At 45.6% G+C, this 19,622-nt stretch overlaps 1 protein-coding gene across 4 annotated transcripts in view; it reads left to right on the top strand.

Moving 5' to 3' along the window:
- ARHGAP26 (Rho GTPase activating protein 26) overlaps positions 1-18,491 on the top strand; it is a 408,339-nt gene extending 389,848 nt beyond the window's left edge. For all 4 annotated transcript variants that reach the window (XM_036423211.2, XM_036423210.2, XM_036423209.2 and 1 more), the window contains 2 exons: positions 5,137-5,228; positions 12,807-18,491. In XM_036423211.2, coding sequence (XP_036279104.1) covers positions 5,137-5,228; positions 12,807-12,895 — 181 coding nt within the window. In that variant the 3' untranslated portion in view covers positions 12,896-18,491. The remainder of the gene's footprint in view (positions 1-5,136; positions 5,229-12,806) is intronic.
- The last annotated feature ends 1,131 nt before the right edge of the window (positions 18,492-19,622 follow it).

Here is a 19,622-nt window from a genome sequence, read left to right as displayed (position 1 = left end):
ATATATTACTTTATTGTCCTCCACATACTTTTATATCTATAATATCATTTCATTCTATCCTTGTATGAGAATGAGAGAAGAAATGCCTTGAACCCTATGACAGGGAGAGAAAACTAAGGCACAAAGAGGTGATTTGTACAGTCACGTGGCTAAACTAGAGCCAATCCAGAATTCAGGACTACTGCCCTCAGCCCCGCAATCTTTCTGTCAAACATATGGGTGGTCCCAACTTCAAGGTTCTGTGAAACTTTCAGCCCCAGAGCCTGTCCTGGTCTTGGAGGGTTTCTATTGTACCTAGCTTTGTCCCAGAATGAGAAAGATAACTTTTCAGTATATCCTTTTATCTTCACCCAGGAATGAGGTAAATATTCAAATCATATTTTCCTGACACAAGTCATTTCCTAATTATTTCTTAGACACATTCTGGGCACTTTGGGAAATGTCAACTTTCTAGAACACTAGATATGGTAGATATGGCATTAATGCATCTGATTAGATCACTGATTATCCATGAGGACCTGAACCAGAGCAAACCACAGCGACCAGAGACAGTTACCTTCCAAATGCCTCCCTCACTCATAACAGAGACTTGGTCGTTTTGATAAAAAAGGAGTAAAAATTCAAGACACTGGCTTCTTGGACAGGATAAATTAGGAGACTCAGGACAGTAGAATCATTCAGCTAAAAAGCTGAAATATACTCTCTGCTTTGAGATTATTCACTTTTTTGTGTGTGTGTCTGAGCTTTGGCAGAGGACTGAGCAATAGAAGCTTCTCACTGCTGTGTTTTGGGTCATGGTTACTCAGCACTGCCTTTACGGGCCATGGTTAGAGCAGCACCATTTGAAGATACTGTTCCACAACCCTGTAGGAAGCTACCATTTTGATATATGCAAGGCTGAGTATGGCTTACAGTTAGCTTTCACTGAACTATGATAAATATGTACTGGTATGCCAAGGTGAGCACGGATATGGACAGTAGTAGGGATCTAGCACATCAGAGCTTGCCAACAAAGAGGGGTTAAAATCCCATAACTGCCGTAGCAATATAGAGCCAAGAACTGGGGTGTATACCTATTATTCAGGTCCAATGGGGCCTTCCCCCAAATCTACTTCCAGAATGTGAACTTCAGATTTCCTTTCCTAGGAGAAAAGATAAAAATAAGTACTTTATTACACCTAATTAATGGTCTCCTAAATGTCCACTTAGTCTCGCCTAGAAGTGGCTTCCTCTCCCCTCTTCAAAGCAACTTTAGTGCTTGTTAGTTCAAGCTCAGAAACGTGGCTGCCTTTCATTCGTAACCCCAGAAAAGCACCCAGCCCCAAACCCATAACTTGCATTTGCACAGGGGCCTCTGGAAATGGTACCTAAGTGATTAAGCCATTGTATCCTGCCAATCTATCAGGCCCCACCTCCCTGTCATGCCATACCATGGAGAGTGGGTCTTCATTTTGATAGGCTTGCAAGGGCATTTGAGGAAAACTCCTCTGAGTGCTTTCCTGGCCTGGTGCCATGCTCAGAGGCAAAAATGAAAAATAAACTGGCAAAGGGTTCCAAACTTGTTCATGCCCTTGAAGGCCCAGCTAAGATCTGAAGGGCGCTGTTACAGGAGCAGCCGAAGGCACCCCAGGCTCTCTATGTTCAGTGCTGAGAGGCACAGTGGAGAAGAGGGAGCCAAAGAACCAAAGATGCTTGCTAGGGATTTTTTATTTTTTTGCTCAGAGCCAAATCCTGCAAACAAGAGCTGTTTGGGTAGGAGCCCTACCTAAAGCAAACTGTTCAAGGCTTTTGCAGGGAATATGGCATGGGACACTGGACTTGCTGAGCTGACACACTTTTAAAAATGATAAGACTCTTTTCTGGGTAAAGTTGCCAGATTCATCCAATAAAATGAATACCCAGTTACATTTGAATTATAGATAAACAACAAAAGATTTTTTGATTTTTTGTTTGTTTGTTTGTGGGTGTTTTTTTTATTGTTTGTTTGTTTGTTTTTGTTGTGTTTTTTTAGTGTAAGTATGTCTCCTGAAATATTTGGGATATACTTATACTAGAAAGTATCCCTTATTGATCTGAAATCCAAAGTTGTCTAGGTATCTTATATTTTACTTGGCAGCCCTTGTCCTGGAGAATGGAGGTGGTCTCCTTCTGCCATTCCTCCCATCTCTGTGCATGTCCCAAGGGGGGGCGGGATAAGTCACAGGGGAAGAGAACTTCTCACAGACCATCAGTCACCTATTAATTTGAAGGAAAAGCAAGGCCCTTTCCTGACCTTTGTTTTTATTTATTTATTTATTTTTACAATTATTTTTTTTAATTCTCACCTGAGGAGGGCCCGCTCATTGATGTTTAGAGAGAGAGAGAAGCATCGATGTGAAAGAGAAACATGGTTAGGTTGCCTTCTGAATGTACCCTGACCAGGGATCGAACCTGCAACCTAGGTATGTGATTGGGAATCAAACCTGACACCTTTCTTTCATTTCTTAGGACAACACTCCAACCGACTGATTCACACCGGCCAGAGCTGTGTTTATTTTTATTGTTCTATTTCATTGTCACTTCACTATTCAATTCCAAAAGCCTAATAGTTGGGCACTTTACCCTCAGCTTTCCTCCTACCAGATATCCCAGTTGGTTTCCCTGGCTTGCCCCTATTTGTTCCCAATCCCTTTATTTAATGAGATTAATAAGTAACCACTATGAAAATTCAGCTGAAGGGGCCTGGCCTCAGCTGATCTTTCCCGCACCTTTTATTTCCCTGAACTCAGTCTCTTGGGGCTCTCCTCACCCGCTCTGCCCTGTCCTCAGGGTGCAGTGGCCTGGCTAATGTCCACTGAGCTCTCCTTCCACCTTCCATGTCAGGAAGGGCTCTACTTGTCAGTATAGGGATTAGGTGATTTAGCACTTTTCACAGCCAGGTGACTTCTCTCTGCTCCCCACTCCCAGAAAGGAAGGAAGGAAGGAAGGAAGGAGGGAAGGAGGGAAGGAGGGAAGGAGGGAAGGAAGGAAGGAGGGAAGGAGGGAAGGAGGGAAGGAGGGAAGGAAGGAAGGAAGGAAGGAAGGAAGGAAGGAAGGAAGGAAGGAAGGAAGGAAGGAAAATCAAAAACAAAAACTATTTTTTCTTCCCGGAAAGTTGCAGGTGGGATAGTTGGCCCTTGATGGTCAATACACTGACTGGGTTTGGTTATCTCACAGAATGTGCCCCTCGTTCTGAACTTTATTCTGGTTAATGATAATTACCCAGAAAGAACTCTTTTCCATTGGAGCTGATGAATTCTAAAGGCTGTTCTTTCCCTCATTCCCAGAGGTCCCACTTCCTTTTTTTCCTGAGTTTCCCTATTTTCTCCCACCTGGCCATCATCTCGTGGCTACTAGAAGACCAGAGAGAATGCAGTAAACTGCACCGTGGCAACAAATTCTGGATAGTCATTTACTCTTATCATTCTGCCCAGTAGACCTTTTCAGCCCTCTTTCCTTCCGTTTTCAAGGAGGCCAGACTAGAAGTTCCAGATGCCTGGCCCTGGGATGGGTGTCCAACCATCCAGGGCTTCTCTTTCCCAAAGGGTAGCTGTCTTGGTGATTCCAGGAAATAACAATTCCGGAATGACCCACCATGCCCCACCCCTTCGGAGTCTGTCTGGATTTACCGGACACCAACCATTCCTCAGCTATATCTCATTTGGTCCCTAGAAATCGGTGCATCATGGGAGGCTTAGCACCACTGGCTCCTTGCGGCCTCCCATGAATCACATGAAGATAAAATAATACTGAATATGCCTCCAGGAATTGTCTCACCCACAGCACCTATGTCTGGTTTGCTATTCTGCTCTGGAACTCCTACATGAGCTTCCTCAGAGGGCTTGGAGGGAGGAGGAAATTGCTTTTATCAAATAAAGAGCCAACTTGGCTGTTAAATGTAATTTTTCTTATGACCCTGAGAATTCCATAGATCATTCGGAACTAGTTGGATGTCAAAGCAGAATTTTATAGAACTTAATAGGATTTACCTGTTTTCACAGTTTACTCTCTGGGACACGAGTTCGCATTCTGTGGTCCGTGGGTCCAATCTGGCCCACCACCTGTTTTTTGTAGTCAGCGTTTGATGAAGCCCAGCCACACATACTTGCTTACAGGCTGTCTATGGCTGCTTCCGGGCTACAATGCAGAGTTGAGTAATTATACCAGAGACCATATGGCCCACAAAGCCTAAAACATTTCCTGTCTGGCCCTTTACAGAAAAAGTGTTTCCACCCCAACTCTAGAACAGTGGTTCTCAGCCCTGTTGCACACCAGAGTCCCTTGGAGACCTTTTTAAAATCCTGATGCCTCTCTATTCATATCTGCAAGCCAGGCTAGAACCCAGCCATCTGCAGTTTTTTAAAAGCTCCCCAGGTGATTTTGAGACACTATGAGAGCAGTTGTCAACATTCATTGGACATGAGAAGGGGGGGGAAATGCATTGTGCCCCCCCTCCCTTCTTCCCACACATGCTCACGTGTGTAACCACTCACTGGCATACCTTGTCTATTCCCTGCCCTCCCTGGCGGTCAGGGAGTTCCAGCTCTGGAATCCTGCTCCACCAGCCCCATGAGAAATCAGTAACATTTGGAGAAGCTGATGTCAGCCTGTGGCCCAGAGTGGAAACTTGGCTTTGCTGGAATTTCTCCTTTTTGACTCACTGAGCACTGCCCGCTCTCAGCAGGCTCTGCTGGGAGTGTTCTCTGTGCACTCTGGAAGTCCTCTCCACCCTTCCTCCCTCCTCTCCAGCCTGCCCTCCCACTGTTCTGCTGCTGTAACTGCTGGGTCAAGTTTTAACTTGGCACAAGGTCACCCTACAAGAAGTGCAGTTTCTCAGGATTCATGGCTTTTCTCTGGATAAATATTTCCCTCTCTCTCTCTCTCTCTCTCTCTCTCTCTCTCTCTCTCTCTCTCTCTCTCTCTCTCTCTCTCTCTCTCTTTTCCCTGGTGACCTTTGCAACTTTTCCGCCTCATGTTGTACCCACTGGTTACCTGGTTAGACTCTTCCCACCCCAGAGGACCAGGTGGCTCACAATGAAGGGGAAGAAGCGAGGAGAAATATCTGGAGCTTTCAGAGGGTTTTTAAACATTGCTAACTAAACGCCTGTCTTCACACAGCACCCCGTTCCGGAAGGCAAAAGCCTTGTATGCCTGCAAAGCTGAGCACGACTCAGAGCTCTCGTTCATCGCAGGCACGGTCTTCGATAATGGTGAGTTTTCTTGTCCCTCACAAAGATGGGGGCAGCAAATAAGTAACTGGAGTCTTCTAAGTCCCTGCCTAAGGAAAATCTCAGTTGAATAGATAAGATTGAAAATGAGTGTGCTTGTGTGTCCTTTCCCAAAATGAGAGTAGCAGTGGACCTTCAGACTGAAGGGTCCCCGCTTCGATTCTGGTCAGGGCACATGCCTGGATTGCAGGTTTGATCCCCAGTGGGGGTAGGGGGGAGGTGCAGGAGGCAGCAATCAATTATTCTTTCTCATCATTGAGAGATATATATATACAATATATATATATCCCTCTCACCTCCTAACTGAAATCAATAAAAATATATTTTAAAAAAACGTGTGGTCAGCCCATATGGGCAGTCTTGGCACAGGGTCATGGACCATCCCTCCTACTGCCTGCCTGGGACCCAGAAGTACAGGGCAGTCAAGGCTCACAGGTAACACTGGAGAACAGGAACTCTAGATTCAGGCCACTCCATCCAGCTCAAGTCCTGGCTATGTGACCTCAAGCAGAGAACAGAGGATTGTGAGAAAATTGAGATATGCATATCACATATATAAAATAGGTCTCAACACATACTCAGTATTCAATACATTATTATTGTGATTATTGTCATCATTCCATCCATCTTAGACAAGACCCTGACGCTGTCATAGTTCTTGGTGACAGTCTTTCCTTTACAGCTGGTAGGACCCAGGCCTGGATCTCGCTGGGTAGGAGGTAATCACCTTGACTCCTGGGCCCTGGCTCTGTGTTAGGGCCTCCAGGTCCAAGCCAGATCAGAGATGGGCTCCTGGGACCAGCCTTGACTGCATCTGTATGCCAAGGGGCTGCCCCGGGTGCATGGTCCCTGCGCTCATCATGGCAGGGATTCTGAGCAGGCACAGGTGGAAATGATGGATCACAGGGCGCCTGGGAGTTCCCAGCTCACGCCTAATGCTGGACCTTCTCAGCCAGCAGGGCTCGGTGTGAGCCCATAACTGCATATGGCCTGTAGGGCTTGTGTCCTCTTTGATTGTCCTCAGAGCCCCGAAAGCACTGTCCTTAAACCTTTGCTCCATTTTCATGGGCCCTTTGCAAGTCAGAGCGCACAGCCAGCACCCCCATGAGCAGCTGGGGCTTTCAGGCCCCAAAAGACCTGCAGGAGAGTGGGTCCACAGAGGGCTGTCCAAAGCCATGTTGTTGGTGAGTGTTCCCTGAACAGGCCCACATGGCCGAGTCACAACCCAGCCATCACGCAACACAGCTGCCACAGCAGACAAACCAGAGTGGTCTGCATACAGGATTCTTTGTCCTGCTCTGTCTGCAGGGGAGGGGCTGCCCATAGATTCCCAGGATTTGAGAGAGCCCCACCTTCACCGGTGAATTGAGTTTCAAGATCTGTTCTCTAAACCCTAATTCACTGTTCCCCTGGGCAAGGGACTTGCCATGGTCTTACCAGCTGTTCACTCTGACAACAAAGAGGACCCCTGAGTGCAGGGACAGAATTGGTCTAAGCTCCCAAAGGAGGGTGTGTGTGTGTGTGTGTGTGTGTGTGTGTGTGTGTGTGAGATTTGTGACTCCTTTTCTCGAGTGTAAGCCTTCTTCCATTTTTTAAAACTTTGATGTTGAGATATTCACAATCCATAAAAGATAACCATGTAAAATGTACAACTCAGTGGTTTGTTTGTTTTTTAATATATATATTCAGAGTTGTGCAACCATACCCACTGTCTAATTCCAGAATATATTCATTACCCCCAAAAGAAATCCTGTACACTTTAGCAGTCAAGTCCCAGGTACCTCTAACCCTACCCCGTCCAGCCTAGGTAACCACTATTCTTTCTGTCACCATAAATTTGCCTGCTTGGATAATTCATATAAATGGAATTACACAGTACGTAGCCTTTCTAGTTGGCTTCTTTCACTTAGCATCTTTTCAAGGTTCATCCATGTTGTATCATGTGTCAGACCTTCATTCCTTCTTATTGCTGAATAATGTTCCAGTGTATGAATATATCACATTTGATTAATCCCTTTGTCAGTGGATGGACATTTTTATTATTTCCACTTTTGGCTGCTATAAACATTCATGTACAAGTCTTCGTGAGGACATGTATTTTCCATTTTGGTGATATACCCAGGAAAGGGATTGCTGAGTCCTACAGTAACTATGTTTAACTGGTTAAGAAGCTGCCAAGCTGTTTTACAAAAGGGATGCAGCATTTTACATTCCTACCATTTGTTTTTAAGTCTTCTGTTTGAAGTAGTTTAAGGAGCTAACCACAAAAAGAAAAAGGAAAGATAAGTAGGTAATTTTAACTGCCAGGTCCTTTCCTCCCCATCCGGGTGCTCTGCCTCGCAGCCCTGGGATTCTCCCACCCCACACGCATAGTCGTCACAGACCCGTCCTGCCAAATGAGCACGAGGGAGGCCTGGTTTAAGAAGCAGCATTGCCCAAGCCTCCGGGGCCTCTGGGAGTCGTGGCAGAGGTCACTGACACTCGTTTGTTTTTAATCAGCAATGCCAGTGACCTTTCCAATTCCCTGAAGAGCAAAAGTCCAGATTCAGCCCAGAAGACACCTTTCAGTGTTTAGTTCGAGCTGCAGAGGAAGGATCTGACTAAATGTTGCTCCACTTTATGGACTGGTTTGGCTGATAGCATTTTATTATGTCTAATTTTGGGGAAATGCTACATATCCTCTGTTTTCCCCTTCCCTTCACAGGCAGTAGAGGAGGAAAACCCTATTTACACGTCAGGCAGGGAGATCTCTTTCTTTGTTCTGTCTTGTTAATTTAGTGCTGGAGATACAGGCAAGGACTGTTTGTGTAGAATGCTCTGCAGCTGTTAGATGAAGTTATCAGTCCAATTCGAAGAAAGTTTCCTAATGACAGGGTTGGAGTCCATGAGTGTGTGTGTTTTCAGGACCAAGAAGAATAAATAAGGAGGGGAAGAGGGGACAGTCTGGTGTTTCGTAGTGACTCATCCCCAAGGCTGGACTCCAGGGGCCCGTGCTGTGCAGTCAGTGCTTGGACTTTGTGCAACTGGGAGTGGATGTGCAATACTCGGAAATAACTCTATGGCAGCCCTTGCCATCTACCCGGAAACTGCCCACTTCCCCAGGAGCCGGCACCTCCAACAGTAACTGGAAAGAGAAATAACGCATGTTCTCAGGAACATTATTCACCTTGAAGCTACGTGATTAGCAATACCTGGAAAAGTCACAGGGTGTTCACTAAAATTGAATTCTTTTCAAGATTGGAGATGGACTGGATCCATTTGTCTCCAGAGTCCAGGGTGCAATGTGAGTGTAGGCAGGGCTGCCCCCGGTCCCCTTGGCTGGTGGGGACCTTCCCCAGGGCCGCCAAGCCGCTCGGGCAGTAGGCTGCAGGGGGTTCCTCTATGGAGTCTCCAGCCTCCCAGCCCTTTCTGCTACCAAACCCAAGCTGCCTCTCTCTCTCTCGCCTGGTGTTTCCACCGGCTGCCTGACTGGCCTCTTCCCATTCTCTTGCCCTCATCCCATTCTCCACCCAGCAGCCAGGGTGACCTTTGGAAAATGGAAATCACATCATATTATTCTCCTGCTTAAAATACTCCAGGGGCCTCCCGTAGCTCTGAGAATCATTGACAAGGCCCTCCACAGTCCAGGGCCTGCCCCTCAGGCCTCCTGACCCTCCCTCCATACACTCCAGCCTCACAAGCCTTTATGTTCTCAGGTGGGGTCAGCCAACTGTAATCTGCCAGTCAAACCCAACCCACTGCCTGTTTTTGTAAATAAGACTTTACTTGAACACAGCTACCCACATATCTTTCTTATTTATTATAGACTAGAGGCCCCATGCACTTGGGGAGATAACGGGGGGTTCCTCAGCTCGACCTATACCCTCCTGCAGTCTGGGAGCCCTTAGGAGATGTCCAGCTGCCACGGAGGCAGGAGAGGCTCCTGCTACTGCTGCTGCGCTCACCAGCCATGAGCCCGGCTTCTGGCTGAGCAGCACTCCCCCTGTGGAAGTGCACTGACCACCGGGGCCAGCTCCTACATTGAGTGTTTGCCCCTGGTAGTCAGTGTGTATCATAGTGACCGCTCGTTCTGCTGTTCGGTCGATTTGCAAATTATGCCTCCCCCAAGAGCAGAATCTTGTTTGCTTGCTCTGTAATATGTGAACTGTCTGGCACTGGTAGGTGCTTAACAAACACTTGTTAAATGAGTAAATGCATCCAAACTCCACTCTTCCAGTCGGTGCTGCTTCTCCATGGGGCAGCTGGCCATTAAGGGTCTTAGTCACACACTTGCACCTTGTCCACTGTGAGCGAAGGAGGGGAGAGAACATGAGCTGTATATACAGGGGTGTGTGGTGTTATATGGATAGAGCTGAGAGAAAGTGGTTGGCAGGAAGCGCACCCATGTCAGCAGCAGCGTATATTTATTATATGCTTGCTGGGCTGGAGTGCTTCCCAGGCAGCTCTCCACAGCATCGTGTGTGTTTACATAGCGCATTGGACACTGGTGCAATTCAGAAGGCTGGACACTGGCATATAGTTCAGCCCAACAAGTACTTATGAGCATCTTTGATGTCCAGAGCATTGGGTTGAGCCAGAGTGGTCGTGGTTAAGACCACAGACTCTGGGGTCACACATTCTAGCTTTAGATCCACCTCCATCATCTACCAGCTGTGTAATTTGGGGCAAGATGCTTAACCTCTCTGAACCTCAGTTTCTTATCAGTAAAATGAGGATAATAATAGAACCGTCTCTGTAGTCATTCTGAAAATGAAAGTGGGTGATGCTGGCCAAGCACTTAGAAAAAGACCCTCCACTTCGTACACTCATGTCAAACTCACGGCTCGAGCACATGCTTGACTTTGTATGTGCTCCACATATGTACCATCATTCTCATCCTCAAGAACTACATTCTCTGGTAGAATATAGGCATGCCATTATAGAACAGGCTTAGGCTCTGGAGTCAAACAAGCTGGGTTCAAATTCTGGCTCTACCATTGTGACCCTGCACAAGTTAACTTACTTCTCTGAGCCTTCATTTCCTCATCTGTTAAGTAGGGATATTTTAGGTCAAATGAGTCAATAGATACCTAAAGCTTTGAGCCCATGGCTGTTTCCCAGTCACCATTTCTAGGTGGTAGCTTCTATCATTTTAAATTCATCAAGCACAGAGGAGGAATGACAAATGTTGAATGATATAATACTAGTTAGGGAAGCAGAGGTGGGGTGGGGAGCTGGTGCAGTCTCCCTCCTCGGTGACTTAATGAAAATTTGCATTTCAGTTCTTATTGCCACCCTCATTACAGAGGCATTGTGGTACAGAAAAGCTATAACCCTTAACTTTCTTTGAATTAGTTAAAATAAAGGTTTCTAGTCCCCACTCCTTAGATTCTGCTTGAACTGATGCACCATGGGGCCTAGGGACCTGTAATCTTAATAAGCCTCGAGGTGGGTTTCCCCCCCTTTAATCAAACCTGTTTTGAAGACTCCAGTGAGGCAGCAGCCTGGCCCAAAGGCTGAATTGTTCCCTGCAGCCCCCTGTAACACCCCTCTTGTTCTCCAATTTGGAGGACCTCCTTTGTCCCGATTCTTCCCTTGCTCTGCAAATTCCATGCCTAATGTTTACAGACACTGCCACCTCAGCACCTGAGCTGTGTTTGCACAGCTGACAGACCTGGAAACTGTCTGAAAGACAGGGACTCATGCTTCCAGTGGAGTAGCAACTCACTGGGAGCTCTGCTACAAAGTGGGAGGGGCGTCTTTCTCATATTTTTCTTCTGTTTGGTTGGTTGGTTGGTTGGTTCTTCTCTCTAGGTCTTTTATTTGGGGGAGTGAGTTTGATTTGTTTGTTTGGGGATCTAAGCATTTGAGGTTTCCCAAAGCTTAGGTGGGTGTTTACACCAGTTTTCACCAGGAGAGATGCTTGCTGTCTGGTCCAGGTGGCTGGCAGGATGACACAGGACCCCTATTGACTAACCCATACTGAGCATTTCCTGTGTCCTGATTCTGTGGAGTGCTTTCTCCATGTTGAACTCTCACAAGAGCCGACTGAGGGGAGAGAGTTTTATTATTACCACTTAATAAGTGCAGAAACAGAAACAGTCCTGGCAACATCAGCTGGATGGATAGGTGGAAGGCAGGGATGCTGGTATTCTAGGGGCAGATGAAAGAGGTTGGCCATTGGAGTGGCTAGTAAGTTGATTTTCAGCTGTGTTATGTTCTTCCTAGACATTGCCCTCCCAGATTTTTTCCTCATGTGGGGTTCATAAATCCACAAAGTACCCTTGTTACTTTTGGTTTATTCCTGAAGCCCAATGAGAGGAAATGATGTATGCATTTTGAAGGCCACCTCATAGATATTTGGCCTTGTCTTTTCCTGCAGGAATGTTCATGATCTAGACAAGGTTGACCGTGCTCTGTAAGCCTCAGTGTGCGTCCTTCTGCTTCCCCATTTACTCCCCTTACTGCTTCTTTCCCTACAGGCTGAAGCTAGATTTGTATAGTGGCATTGGCAGTAATGCTTTTCTAAAACAAGCACAGGAAGTCACTTAATTAGCCTAGGAAGGGAATAGGGGAAAATTTATTCTCTCCAAACAATCTCGGAAAATTGAAGTTTTCCTAGTCCATTAATAGCAGATGCCCTGCCTCACCCACGTGGTTTGTATATTCCCAGCTCATAAGCATGAACACCCCCCACCCCCACCAAGTCCTGCAGTTCCTTCTTTCTCTCTTCCTACTTTGACTACTTTGTAGACTCAGCTGGATTTTATATAATCTTTGAAATACCACAGTAGTTTCCATGGAGATGGATTATAATGTCACAGAAGTGGATATATATTCTTTGGATATTGAAACACCAGAGAGACATTTTGAAAGTTGTCAGAGAGAGGAAGAGGACCACTTTCAGACTTGTTTACAGAAGGGACGAACATTCTAGAGAACAGGAAAGAAAGCTAAGAAAGGGTATGGGTGGAACAGAGAGAAGGCTATTGAAAGAATATAAAATGCAAAGACAAACAAAAAGACTGCAGAGGGAATTTGCAAGGAAATTAATAGCAGAAGGCAAGGGTCAAATGTATGATTAGAAGCTAGTTATCTTTATAGGCTAGTTCTTAGCAATCCTTTACTAGATGGCCACTCTTTGGCACATGATCAAAACTAGGTAGCTAGATAAGTACATGGATGGATGGGCGGATGGATGGACAGATGGACGAATACATAAATGAATATACAGATGGAGCACCATAACTGTGACTTATAACCTAACTTTTGTCCCTTTTTTTTTTTTAACTTCAAACCAGGACCTTCAGGAAGTCTATGAAACCCTTAAAATTATATGCAGAATATGTAATGTCTATCTCTGTTCCATTTTATTGTTGTGAAAGAAGTCCAGAATAGCCATCATCAGAAGGCTTATGTCCTACAAAAGGTTCAGAAGCTCTGGTTTAAGCAAGCCCTTGGATTATGTAACTTACTGAGCAAACTTCCTTCACCCTCACATCCGCAGAGAAACAGCACACATTCCCCTCCCGCCCTATCTGTAACGTCATGTCTTCTTGCTCTCTCCCCTTCCTGTTACAGTTCACCCATCTCAAGAGCCAGGCTGGTTGGAGGGGACTCTGAATGGAAAGACGGGCCTCATTCCCGAGAACTATGTGGAGTTCCTCTAACCGTGGGCCCAGCAGAACTGCTGAGCTTTCCATGGTATCCATGACAACTGCTGAGTCCAGTGTTGCAGACCATTTCTCTGCTGCCGAGAAGTGCAGGGTGACTGACTCTGCTGCTCCCTGTCAACACCAGTGTTTGTGCGAACTTTGGTGTCACCCATTCCCACGATCATCTCAGCTGACCTGTGGTGTCGTTGCAAGAAACAGAAGTAAATCAGCAGGGGAGGCCATTTGATTTTGAAAACCAAGAGAAAGGCTGGCCCAGCCATCTCTCTCATTCAGCCCCCAAATGGGGAGCATTCCTTTTGTCTCAACAGTTACCCAAATTCCCAGCCTTCTGAAAGTGGAAGATCCTTTAGAGCATGTAGGGCTGGGTCAGGGCTACGAGATCCAGGCTAGGCCATTGCTCTTGTTTACAGCAGACGCTCTCACCCACCTCTCCATCCTCGAGACCCACAGGGCTCCAGCAGCTGGGGCTATTTGTTTGCATGCAGGATGGAGAGGGCTCACAGCACTGTTTACATAAGATCCAATCTCTCACCATCTCCAAAACAGCCTTGGCCCAGCATCAGCAGAATTCAGTCCAGTCCTCTCATGCAAGGGAGCACACACACCCCACATTCCCCTCCTCCCATGCCAGGAACTTCTCTGCCACTGAGGGCTGCCATCGCCTCGTAACCATGGCAACCCAATCTACTCTAAACCAAACCAAAAAAATAACACACTCTCTTTGCATCACATTTTTTTTTTCTTCCCCCTTTTGTGTGGTTTTTTTGAATGATTTTCCAATAACCTGGCGCAAAAGATCAAGAAATGGTCTGCTGAGGGCAGACAGAAAGAATAGCAACTGGGAACTGTTTCCTTTCTGATTTATTTCAGCAGCATCAGGATATATTTGGAGTAAACTTTAGTAACCTCTTGAGATTAAATTACATCTAGGCTTAATATTTCTGTTCTTCCATGCAACTGGTGTTTGCTTCCTAGAGGGCAATATGCCGCCTCCCCATGGGTGACACCCTCCCTTTCCTGCCTCAGTCCCTAATGGCCTCCCGTTTACCTGTCCTTGCCCCTGCCCTCATCTGGCCTCTATCCCATCACTGACCATCCCTGGCAGTTTGCAGATGCCCTGGTGGTTTACAGGGCTGGTTCCTAGGCTAGCCCTATGGTCTATTGTTTAAAAGGACATATATGTTCACTGCCTCTCAGAAAAAGGGAATTATTTCTCAGGCTTTTGAGGCATGAGACTAATGTCATGAGCCATTGTGATTCAAGAGGACACCAAAAGCTTGAGGCATAGAAAGTGGGCATTTCCTGGTCCCCAAGGGGCTGGATGTTGGGTGGGGAAGTTCGGCCTGGACACTCAGATTCACTTGGCCTCCAAAGGACAGAGTCCCCAGGATCTTCCACACTTGAATGTCTTTGCAAGCATGGCTCTGGGTAGACAAACTCTAGACTGATGGATTGTCAGGCTCCTGGACCTCTCCGAAGGCAGCCACGTTTCAGAGTGTGCCCTGCTCCTGGAATTCCTTTTTAGGGAAGTTGAAAGAAGAAAAGAAAAACTTGAATTGTGTTGGATTACTGTATCTTTTACATTTTTTTGAAAAGATAAAACTGTAAATAGAGTGATTTGAAATACTATATGGCAAAGTTTTATATTTGATATTCTTGAAGCTAGTTGCCCCACACATTTTAAGCTTTAATTGCTGAACAAGTGTGTATAAGAAGGAAAATTAGTCTTGTTGAAGGGAGTCAAGGTCACCCCTCCCTGGCCTTGAGGAAGGAAAAAGTATTTCTGTACACACTCTTCTGGCTCTTGTCAGTGGACATAACACATCGATGTTATGCCCACCAGTCTTCTTTATCCAGAGGTGGTTTTGAGCATTTCTTGGGCTTTGGGTTTGGCGATGGAAAGAGCATCTTCAGGCAAAGAATCTTGCCAAGAACTCCTGCTCCTACTCAGCTTAGGGGGCCAGAGCTTAGATTATTTTTTTCATTTTTCTTCTCAGGTGTGTTTCTTGGTACCCCAGGATATCAGGACAGAAGAATATAGGATAGTTGCATACACCTTTTTCTGCACATCTTCTAAGACTTTATGAGTGAAGCCAAGCGAATTTGTAAATGTTGTGTGTGTCCAAGTTCTGAGGAAAACTGGCTTCTTAGGATCTTTTGTTCTCATTATACTGTGGCTTCCCCTTTCCCTGGACATGTTCATGCCCTTCCTGTTCATCTCAGATTTCCTGTAACCCCAAACAAAGGGAAAAACTCCAAAGAGGATTGGAGAATGTGCGGTTAGAGGTTTGTAGCTGGTTTCCAAGTTACTGGGAGTTTGCCATCATGACTCAGTTTGTGGGTTCAGGGTAACCCAGCGACCACCCAGGAGCTCCCCCAGCAGCAGTTGGGACACTACGACAGGTCAGGGAGCAAGGAATAAGACTGGGAAAAATCCAGATAGGACTCAGCAAAGCTGTCACTGAAAACCCAAGAAGGAAATTTATGAATAGACTCCTCCTGCTCCCTGTGGACTTGGAATAGCCTAGGGACCTGTTCCAAGGGCCTGAGAAGACAAGCACACTATTCTGCTGTGCTTCCCAAATAGGAGGAGTGCAATGTGATGCTTTTAACACATTTTATATTGTCACCACCCCGTGGAACCTTGACTAGAACTAACATGGAGGAAAAGTGCAGGCCCTGGCCGGGAGTCCTCACTGGAACGTATCAGTGGACACTTGGGCCCGGCTTGACCACTTGGAAACATGTTCTTCCCTCCTCAGTTGGCCCTGATTTGAAGCCAGGGGGAAATAGAGCTGCTGCTAATGAGAATTTTTAGGTAGATCCCTTCCCAGCATCCTTGTGGCCATGCTGGACCTGTGGCAGATGGCTGCTCTATCTCTTGGCCCAGCCAGGCTTACCCCTCCCCAGAACTGGAGAAATGCATATGAAAGGAGCTGACAAATAGGAAGTGTTCTGGAGACTAAAACTACATTTCCCATCTCCACTGTCTCTGCCTCTCTCCCCCACTCTTTCCCCTTGCCCCAACCCTTTATTGGTTCTACTTGAATGGAGAACTTTAAGACAGATTAGGGGTGTGGACCAGGCTTTAGAGTGGAAGATTGTTGATCAAGGTCCCTGAGCTTCCCCAGGGGGCCTAGTTTCTTTTGTAACTAGATCTGCTGGGCTAACAGAGCCTGAGCCTTTTTTGGGTAATAAGATCAGTCTCTCACCCACTTCAGGTACTCACAGAAGTCTACAGAATGCCATGTCCTAACTAGTTTTAAACCCCTGCCCCCAGGCAAGTAGATTCCTGATTCACTCAAGATTGGTGGTATTCTCTTCTCTTTTCAAAAACAAAGGTATAGGGGTAGACCCAGTATAAGCCTCCTTCCTTGGTTTCCTTAATTGGAGCCAGTTTTTAGCTTACTGTTTTAGTATTTCAACGGCCAATGTGTTTTCTTGTCAGACCAAATGTCTTGTTCAGGCCCATTCAAATTTATCCACTCTTGTTGAGGATTTTGTATTAACAGAGGTAGAGAAAGAGATCAAGACAGTCAAGTTCCTAGTGACAAGGTCTCTCAGGCTCTGGTCAGGACCCCATCGTTGTATGTGCCCTATCTGGCTTGAAAGGAAGTCCTTCTATCAACTGCATTTGTGACTCCTGAAAACAGCAATCCCAGTCTCACCAAAAGTTTAGTCCTGACTCCAGAGACATCCATGATTAAGTGATAGGGAGACAAATAATTGACTGATGATAACTTGACCACCTATTTGTGATTGACTATTGGCACCTTTCATCCACTGGCTTTTCTTTCCAAAAACAAGTCTGGACCACCCATCTTTGTAGACGCAGGACTGCCAGGTACAACAGTGGCCATTGTGGCACCTGCAGTTTCCCTAGTATTGAATGTCTGATGAGCCACCGCATCACCCAAGTGGGTCGCCAGCACTGAAGAAACCAAACAGCCTCTTAGCTGCCTGGCTTTCAAAGGAGTGTCCTAGGTGTTCCGTCCCAGGAGTTATCTGTCATCTCTGGCAAACTCGACAGTAACCAATTACCTAGACAACCCTGCCCCACATCTCTTTAAGCTAGCTGGGTGTCCTCTCACACACCCTGTACTGGTGTTTAAAAAATTTATCTCATGCTCAAATGTGTTTGGCAGCCACACTGATCTGCCAGGCGCAGAACTACTCTGTAATTGTAGTGTCAAAGTGACAACAGCGGCAGCGCATTGCACTGTGCACGATTCCACAGCAGAACCCAGCAGGTTGTCTAACTAAAGAGCTCCCCAAAGCAGAGGGAGAGACCTTAGAGAGTGCAGACTTCATTCAGAGCCAGTCTTTGCTGAATTGTGGTCTTCTAGTGGAAGCACACGGATTCTTGGGAAAGTATTGGGTGTAAAGCAACAATAGGAACAGAGAGAAAGAAAAAGGCGAACCAGACTGAAGAACTTCGAATTTTTTTTAAGAGGTATAAATATAGTTCTTAATACAGGAAGGGGAAAAAATCTATCACAAAAGAAGTTCACCACTGATACCTTTTACAAAAGTTGTACAGGACCCGACGAGATAGAAACATCTTGCCCTAAACCCCATATAAGGGTAGCAGTTACTATCAGGTCAAAATTCTCTTGAGTGTAGTAAGAACCAGAGTACTGGTCATCAAGATGTCGGAATAACCTGGAGAGATCAAGACTTCCTACGCCATTCTGCATGGACCATCCCTACAAAGTTGTTCAGACACCTATGAGCGCCTCCTTGGAGATCCAGATGCCAGAGTCAACCTTGTACCTGTGAAAGTAGTTCATCTAATGATTCTAAAGTATACATGTATCAGTATGTGTCTGTGGATGTATGTATGGTGCACATTTGCACATGTAAAGATACTCATAGAAACTCACATAAACTGGCAGTCACTGAGCCTTTGCAGCCTTTAAGAATTAAAGGCTGAGAATTCAAGAAACAAGAGAAGCTGTTGACTATCAAAATGACCAGACATGTAAATGAAGTGCCATTTTAAAACTTTGTCCATATTAAATGATTACTATCTACAGCTATATTCCATATTAACTTATTAAAAGTCATCTTGAAAAAAAGATCAAATGCATACGTGTTTAGTAGTTAATACTAGACTAGTGTTCCGAAGCACTCTAAAAGACATCTGGACCATGTTTCAGAGAAGAAAATATCTGCATGTTTAATTCATAATTTAGGCTACCTTTGAGTATGTTATAAAAGTGCAGTGTGGTATAATATCAATAAAGTACTCAAAAAATGGCACTTTAATGTTTTTATAAATCATAAATAATGCACTGTTTTAAACTTCAGTTCAGTATTGAATATTGACTGGTGTGTAGAATCCAATTCCGTAATTACAAAGTAATTTGTGACTAGAATAGAACTTTTCTCCTGTTATTAATGAAACAGTTTTGCCATGTTCAAGCTTTAAAATAATGTGCTTTTGCATCACAAAGCATATCTATAAAGAAGTACAATTTCTGTTGAGTGGCCTTGAAACTTGGCCTTCTTACAATTGTTTGGTTTATGTGACAATCCCAATAAAACAAGTGGAAGTATGATTTTTGAATTAAATGACTTTTCCATTTGATGGTCTGTTTTTTTCTTTCGCTTCTGATAACATTTTGACATGCATATTTCAATATATCTTCAAATCAGCAAGGACCATGATCAAACGTCACCCACCTGGCTCTAGGCGGGTTAGCTCAGTGGATAGCGTGTCGGCCTGTGAACCAAAGGGTCCTGGGTTCAATTCTGTTTAAGGACACGTACAGAAGTGGTTGCAGGCTCCTCCTGCCCAGGCCCTGGTTGGGGCTCATGCAGGAGACAACCAATCGATGTGTTTCTCTCACATCCATGTTTCTCTCTGTCTTTCCCTCTCTTGCACTGTTCCTGAAAATCATTAGAAAAGCATCCTTGGCCGAAACCGGTTTGGCTCAGTGGATAGAGCATTGCCTGTGAACCGAAAGGTCCTGGGTTTGATTCCGGTCAAGGGCATGTACCTTGGTTGCGGGCACATCCCCAGTAGGGGGTGTGCAAGAGGCAGCTGATCAATGATTCTCTCTCATTGATGTTTCTAACTATCCCTCTCTCTTCCTCTCTGTAAAAAATCAATAAAATATATTTTTAAAAAAAGAAAAGTATTCTTGGATGAGGATTAACAACAACAAAAGTCACCCACCTGGGCTCCTGTGGGTCTGGTAACAACTTGTTTTGATGTCTGGCATGCTCTGAGCTTCAATTTCCTTTAGGAAGAAGTCAAATGCCGGTGCCCTTGAGGAAGAGCAATCAGGCATGTTAAACAGTTCAGCCCCAAAGAATCATATTCCAATAAACATTTCTGACTTTCTCTCCTGGGTTTTTTCTTCCTAAATTTGATTTTCTAATCAACCATTTTCTGGAACTTCAGAAAAGTTCCAGAAAACTGGAAAAAACTGGTATGGAAAAATCAAAGAGCCAGAACACAGGCAGTCCCACCAATAGCGGGGCATGCCCCACAGGTTTGCAACTCAGTTACTTGCAACATGAATCCCGGGTCACTCGTATTATTCAGGCTTTTTATTCATCATATGCCTTCCAGGCACATACTGAGTGGGAGCCTGGAGGCCGGGTTTACAGGGTGCTCCTGGCTTCTGCGGGGGGCGCCTGGGCTGGAGGACCAGGGGTGAAGTTTCTGGTTCCAGAAGCTTGCCCTGGGGAAGCAGAAGCTCTAGGCCCCCCT

Source organism: Pipistrellus kuhlii, unplaced genomic scaffold (genome assembly GCF_014108245.1).
Source record: "Pipistrellus kuhlii isolate mPipKuh1 unplaced genomic scaffold, mPipKuh1.p scaffold_m20_p_8, whole genome shotgun sequence".
Lineage (NCBI taxonomy): Eukaryota > Metazoa > Chordata > Mammalia > Chiroptera > Vespertilionidae > Pipistrellus > Pipistrellus kuhlii.
This window is presented reverse-complemented; position numbering and strand designations above follow the sequence as displayed.